Below are 7,680 nucleotides of genomic sequence, written 5' to 3' on the forward strand. Positions count from 1 at the left end.
TAAAATGGAATATGGTAAAACTTTTTAGATTTTGCCTGTGAAACGCAACAACATTCATGGAGGAAGGGCAGAAAGCTTGTCTGAGCTTACTCAAAGCTGCATGCTGCTGCATGCTGCAGTAACACTAATATCCATGACGTCCAAAGCAAAACGTTTTATTTATAAAGAGGACAATAATTCTTGTTGCAGGTTATGCACACATATAACATATTGGAACAGCAAAGATTACGCTATAGAATTAAGAAATGGGGCATTTTAGTAATTTGTGCCTTTTAGTTTAACAGAGCACTAAAACTTTAGGTTTGAAAAACAAGGTGTACTAAACTTTACAAACTGGGTTTCAAAGACTAGACAAATCCAACTGTAAAAGCTTTTGAAACTGCACCAGTTTTATCATCGTCTTGTTTTAGAATTTATGGACATATCGATAATAAGACCCAACTTGTGTTCAGCCAGGGTTAAACGTTTTACTCAAAAAATGTTGTAAAAATTCACAAAGAATTCTGTTAAAGAAGAAAACTGTGTTTTAGTATGTGAAGTGCTATATTAATCAACAGTGAGGTAAAATGAGAAGCCCCTGATATCTTACCTGCAGCAGATTATTAAAAGTTTAACATTTTAACAGAAACCCACTTCCAAAAGAGCCACCCTTTTAATGTATAGTTTATTGAGAAATAGGATATTTGTGCAAAATTGAAATGAAGAACAAGAAACAGCAGTAAGCACCAAAAAGTTCAATCATTTTTCATTTTTACAACGCTTAATTTTATACTGAGCCTTGATGGTAACGATGCAAGAAAAAGTTATAATAAAGGGGAGACAAACATTTCACACATAAATGTCTTTTGACATGTTTCGTAGGAGTGACCGTGCATGCATTCAGTTAGGTGGGAAGAGGGCCTTATATATACATTATTGATAATACAGGCATTGTGTTTGTCCGTGTGATGGGGATTTTTAGGATACGTAAAGGCGTGAAATACAACATCCTGTCGATTTTTTTTTTTGTGTCAGGGTGTCCGCTATTTGCATGATAGCGCGAGGGTTGTAGAGAAAGACACAGTTTTTGTGTTGAGGGGTCAGATGATTGAGAGAAAGCGAGATCTCCCCCCTTGTGTCTCCTCCCGCGCGGCGCTTCGAACAGGTTGAGTATTGTTTTAACTGCTTACTGACCGAGTAAACTTATGACACTCAAACTGACCTGTAGAGTGTATGGACTTATTATGTTGTAAGCTGCAACTGGTAAGCGATCAGTAACGCTTGCTGTTTACAGGGAGAGCTGAGGGGTTGCATCGCTGGATTCTGAGCCGAGCGAGAACCCTGAGCTTTTTATTTACAGATTCCGGATGGGGAAGCTTATGCGTCAAAACGATTTATATAGTTTTATTTTTAATCTTTATTTTGAAACTTTAAGTATTCAGAGTCTGACTGCTTTTACGGCTGAAACAAAGACTGATTTCCTCCCACCTTAAAGATTGGGTGCGCGTAACGGAATTAAACAATTCAAAATAATCATAATAATACTAATAAAAAGATTGGGTATGTATACCGGAGTTAAATAATTATAAATAACTTTAAATGATTACAATAATACTACTAAAAAAGGTCGGGTATGCGTAACAGAATTAAATAATTACTATAATATCATTGATAGTAGTAATAATATTATTAATGATATGAATATAAATGAAAATAATAATAATACAATAAATAAAAGAATAATTCATTTAATAATGATTAAGGGTGTCACATGAGGGTGTCACATGAGGGGTCATATGGAGGTCACGGTAGGGGTCAATGATATGGTGTCACATGAGGGTCACGAGCAGGGCCACGTGACGATCATGTGATCACCTAAAAGGTCAATTAAAAAATAAGCCCCGCCCCTTTTTAATCGCCCCGCCCACTTTTAATCCATCAAAATCGGATTAAAAAGTGACAGGACATATACCTATACTATCTCTCTTATTCTTTTTAATGATCTTTTTTTTGCAGAAATTTCTCTATCTGTAAGCCAAAGGGCAAACCACATCTCACAAGATGGATAAGTTCCGTATGATGTTCCAGTTCCTTCAGTCCAACCAGGAGTCTTTCATGAATGGGATTTGTGGCATAATGGCACTAGCAAGTGCCCAGATGTACTCTACCTTTGAGTTCAGCTGCCCCTGCATGCCAGAATACAACTACACCTACGGCATTGGACTGCTTGTCATCCCTCCCATATGGTTCTTTTTGTTGGGTTTTGTTTTGAACAATAATGTGTCGGTGCTCGCTGAGGAATGGAAAAGACCCACTGGGAAACGGACGAAGGATCCAACGGTCCTGCGCTACATGTTTTGCTCAATCACCCAGAGATCCTTGATCGCCCCTGCGCTGTGGGTATCCGTGACGCTCATGGATGGGAAGAGCTTCCTCTGTGCTTTCAGCATCAACTTAGATATTGAAAAGTTCGGGAACACCAGCTTTTTTAGAGGGATGTCGGAGATGGAGAGGAGTCGACTGCTGGCTCGAATTCCCTGCCCGGACCTGTTTGAGCATCAGGAGATAAGAGTGGCAGCAACACGGTACATCAAGTGTATATCACAGGTACGCCAAAGTTCTTTTTTTTTTTTTTTCTCAGAATGAAAACATAAAGATGAGTACTTTGAGATAATTTACAAGACAACCGCAGTGAATGCTACAAAAATGACAAGAAATTAAGTCAAGTAAAAATCTATTTATTCAGCACAGTTCAAGACAGGAAATCATAGCTCGTTTAAGCAAAGGAAAGCAAAATCAATATTAAAATCAGTTAAACAAAAAGGAGTTAGAGTGATTGTGTTTCCAGTTGGAAAAACTAAACGCCGCTTGAATTTGGAGCTCTGACTGGGAGCTTACAGAGCATCCCAGAGTTCAGCGACCAGAATGGATGCACGTATGCAAAATGTAGTGAAAGAATTTGGTAAAGATTCTTTGTCATGTAAAGGTTTATATCTTGTTAAGTCACATGCATAGTGCTGAAAATATCCTCCAGTGAACATGTTCCTTGTGTGTTTCGATGCATTAAAGCGAGACAAATTTCCGGCTTGTACTGTAAATAGTAGTTAATCACGGAAGCAAAGCACATCCCACTGTTTTCCGATTTGCAACTACATTATTCTAAACTCGGTGTAATGTAGTTTCACACTCCGAGCTATGATTTCTAGTCAAATTAAACACAGAACCAACTTCTATAAAAAAAAAAAGGAGAAAAAAAAGAAACTATAGCAGATCCCACAGATATCAAGCTTGTGTGGGGGGTGTAATAGAGTCATGGGGCTATTGTTGTAAATGCTTTATCATTTGTTGTTTTAACGTTCTCTCTGTAGTCCAATTTTCTGGGTTCCCAGTGGGAAAAGTGACTCATTTCACCACTTCATCAATCTGCAACCATGGACTGCCCGTCTATCTCTTCTCTTTCCACTTAAATTCTTCATCTATAAACAAATGATCGTGTACCCACTTACTCCACAATTGTGTATCACCCAGTCTATTGAATTTAGTAATTAAATATTTTGTTCAATTATTGTATTGATAATCATACTTAAATATCTTGCATGATTTAGTTTAGTTGTACATGATGCCCCTTTTTCATTGATTGGGGTTCTTGTCCCTATTTGGGTAAGTTGGAATTTATAGACATGATCGATCATGGCTCCTGATCGCACTAAAATCCCTCTGAGGGTCCTTGTGATATTGTAGATATTGTGGTAGATATTGTGATTGGTATCATTAGATTGTTAGCAGCTGATACAAATTTGCTTTATATCATCCATTGTCAAAGCAGGTACAAAATGTTTCCAAGATCAGTTGGACTCAATGCAAGGACGGTAAAAAAAAAAAAAAAATGCCCTGCGTAAGACGCCTCCAATTCATACAAGAAAAAGTCTGTCAAAGATTGACCAAAACTGGAAAAATTCAAAATAACGATAGCTCAAAAAGTCCAGCACCCGCATTGTTCACAATGTCTTAGCATTGAATATAAATGAGCTGCTGTGGTTCTATTATAAACAACCCAAAGTTAAAAATGAAGTCTTAAGGCCCGTTTACACTACACCTAAAAAGGTTGGTAGGTTGTTGCCTTTAAAGGGGACATATCAAGCTTTTCAGTTCTTGCTTTTTACATTGAAAAAAATCAGTTGTGGTCTATATGAAGTGGAACTGCAATGCTTTGGTCTGAATACCTTGTTCATTTACCCTCACGTTCCCACTTTTCACCCCTGTACTGAGGTGCGTCTGAGAGCGACTTGTCTTGGTGCTGTCTCTTTAAATCTAAAGGAGGCACGACGCACTCCGCCCCCCCTCCAGGTAGCAGAGCGTTCCACTTCAAACCGTTCAGCCATTTTTGTAGCATGTCGGGGTAATAAACAACTGGACATTTTGAGTTTTTCAGTTGTAGCTTCGGCATCCTTTACCTTGGATTACCAAATTGTCCTGAGATATAAAAATGGGAGAAAAAACATAATCGAAAACAGAGAAGACTGAATGGCTTGAAAAAATATGACCCAAAAAAAGAATATAAAGATATTTACGAAGTACCTGGACAGACTACATTCAAATGTTCTGCATTCCTAGAGACTCCAAGTACACAACAAAATGTATTTTAGGGCTAAAAACGTGGATTTGGTATGATATTTCACCTTTAAGGCACAATTGCTACATGATAATTTACTTTAAATCTAAAGTAGTTCTAAAAAGATCAATTTTATATTTATCCTACTTTATTATCAGTTGTTTTATTGCATTGCTTATTGATGTTTTTTTTCTTTCGTCTAACAAAATGGGGGCTAATACAACCCCAGGATGTCTAGCGGTTGCCCTGATAATCAGTTCACAGCGACAGTTTAACTTCCTCACAAGAAGATCTGATTCGGTTTTCCTTATGAGATTCCCTGTTGCTTTTAAGGCTTTTATGATGTTATTTATTTCATAAGTCTCTAGATGTGTTATTCACCAACCTGGGACCTATTCCAGTCCTCTCATAAAACACCCGCGCTGTTGTTCAGGTCTCTGGGCTGCCTCGGGGGCAACAATTCAGGCTCAGAAGTCATCTTGTAAAATAAATGTTTGAAATAGAAATTCAGTCGGTGAGCCGTGAAGGTTGCAGGGACCTGTAAATGTGTTTTTTTTCTTATTGGACAGAGCTATTTCCACTTTAGCAAGCCAAGATTACCAAGAAGAAAAAAAGAAGAAGAAAAAATCAGTCACAAGCACTGATGCAGTCTGTCTGCAATATTTTCTTTGTCTGCTTGTGCTTTCAGTTCTCACAACACACAGTCGTCTCTGCTGTAATTAATGTAATAACCTTTGCGCTTTACAGGCTTGTGGGTGGATTTTTCTGCTCATGATGACCTTCACCGCCTTCCTGATCCGGGCAATCAGACCGTGCTTCACCCAAGCCGCTTTCCTCAAAACCAAATACTGGTCGCACTACATCGACATCGAGAGGAAGATGTTCGACGAGACCTGCAAGGAGCATGCCAAGAGCTTTGCCAAGGTGTGCATCCACCAGTACTTTGAGAACGTCAGCGGAGAGATGCAGAGCTTCCACCGGCAACGCTGCGGCAAGGACGACGGCGCCGACGAGGAGGAGGACAAGAGAAGCGATGAGGACAAACTGCTGGGCATCAGGGCTCAGGACGACATGAACAAGGTTTTGTGGAACTGGCACACTTGTAAGCCGCCGCTGGCTCTGAGAAAGGACCAGATGGACGGGGAAAACAATAGCAAGCTGAATGGAACCATTAACGGGGCCTTTAATGGGTTTGCAAACGGACACACCCATGAGACAGAAAAGAAGGAATGGGCAGTGTATTACAGTAAGGTTTGAAAACACGGCGAGATGAAACATGTGCAAATAAGCTGTCGGACAGTTACTACATTCAAGAGCTGTAGCATTTATTTTGCTCCTCCTTAGAAATTAAAAGAGAAATTGTGACATACTTTATAAGTCTATAACCATTGTTCCTGTCTTTACTTTTTCGCTTCCAATCAGTTACGCTTTCTTTTAATCTTTTAAAGGCAAATATTTGTTTTGCTGATTTCTGAAGGTTTGGCTGCTTCCTTCATAACGTGGGTTCAGTGCCTGACCCTTTGAGAGGAATGCCTTTTGTTAAACCGCGCCACTCTGGCCTATGAATCATGAAAGCATGCGAGGCTTTTAAGTTCCAGGAAATAACCCTGTTCTGTTGACAGAACAGAAAACCCAAGAGGATCACTTTTAAACGGGATCTGATTCACAAAGCACAGCATTTTAGCATCAAGGAGATTCCCAAAGGGCTGAAGTTTCATAAATGAAGTGGAGTCTTTGCCATTTCAATGTGGCGATAGGTTGAAGAAAAAAAAAACATCTTGATAGTTTTGTCACAAAGCACGAAAGCTTAAATTAAGTCTTGAACAAACTTCAAAATAAAGGGGAGTAAGAGAAATACGCAGACAACGCTTGTCTGCGTATTTCTCTTTACTCTTTTATTTAAATATAGATTGCTGATATGTTTCAAATCCATTTAGCACTGATGGCACGGAAACTTTGACAGCTATTTTCACAACATGCATTCAACCGTGTCTTCAGCATGGCTTTATCGGCACTTCAGATTGGAGGAGCACGTTAGAGGCTGCCCAATAACACCATTTTATTTACCAGGCCAAACACAGCAGGTCATTGTTTCTGCCGGTGTGAAAAGAATCTAACCTAAAGCCCAATGGCCTACTTGCTCCTTTAAAAACTATATATTGTGCAGTGTGAGACGATACCTGTTGTTACAGACTGCACAAGCTACTGCAATGTTCTCGTGACGTTCAGGTACACTACTTTTTTGTGATCTGATAGTAGATTTTTATTAAAGAAGCTTTACTTATGTGTTGCTCAAATAAGAGACTGTGATAATAAGCTAGTGTTAATAATAACTGTGTCGTTACAGTCAAGGGGAAACAATAACCCCATCAATATCGACGTAATCACACTCGTAGTATTTAGGAGAGAAAGTAGAGCTGCTATTTAAACGCAGGCCACGCTCAGACAAGCCAAATTTCAGACATTCAAGTGTGATATTGAGATAACAGGAGACCGTTCTGGAGAAGGATGGCCATTATGCACAGCACCGTGTCTCAACCCAATCTGGCGCAAATGTCAAACCGACTGTCGAGCACGGTGGAGGGGAACCGATCATTCGGGCTGGGTCGGCCGCCTCAGGATCTGAGCGCCTTGCAGACAGAGTCGACAATGACCCAAAGTAGCAAATGTGAGAGCATCTGTCCAACACATGAAATTAGGGGCTATTCAAAGTTCAGCCTGTTAAAAGAGCGGCGCAGAAATGAATGCTCGCAAACCTCAGTAAACTGGAGCAAGGAGCGGGACTCCAAGGCGACAAATGAAGCCATATAACAAAACAAACTAATTAAAAAACAAACTTTTTAATTAGCGCTGTTCAAGGTGGTCCTAAAGACTATTTAAATTATAGTGGGGCATTTTTCCAATGACTCTAGGTTTTACAGCACAGATATGAAGGAACTGAATCTGAGAAATGTTAGTCATGCGGTTAAGATGTTTTTCTGAATGATATTACAGAATTACATAAATTGATTTGTTTTGCACTCAGCCACTGTCCTCTGTGAGAGTTTGCTCGTGTGTCGTTTGCAAATGATAGACTGCTAATAAATCCT

At 39.4% G+C, this 7,680-nt stretch overlaps 1 protein-coding gene across 1 annotated transcript; it reads left to right on the top strand.

The window, feature by feature from the left end:
* The first annotated feature begins 2,001 nt into the window (after positions 1-2,001).
* LOC105917928 (calcium homeostasis modulator protein 1) lies at positions 2,002-6,366 on the top strand. Its single transcript, XM_021310788.2, has 2 exons — positions 2,002-2,586; positions 5,339-6,366. The coding sequence occupies exons 1-2, from the start codon at positions 2,041-2,043 to the stop codon at positions 5,846-5,848; spliced, it is 1,056 nt and encodes a 351-aa protein (XP_021166463.1). The 5' UTR covers positions 2,002-2,040; the 3' UTR covers positions 5,849-6,366.
* The last annotated feature ends 1,314 nt before the right edge of the window (positions 6,367-7,680 follow it).

Source organism: Fundulus heteroclitus, chromosome 5, assembly GCF_011125445.2.
Source record: "Fundulus heteroclitus isolate FHET01 chromosome 5, MU-UCD_Fhet_4.1, whole genome shotgun sequence".
NCBI lineage: Eukaryota > Metazoa > Chordata > Actinopteri > Cyprinodontiformes > Fundulidae > Fundulus > Fundulus heteroclitus.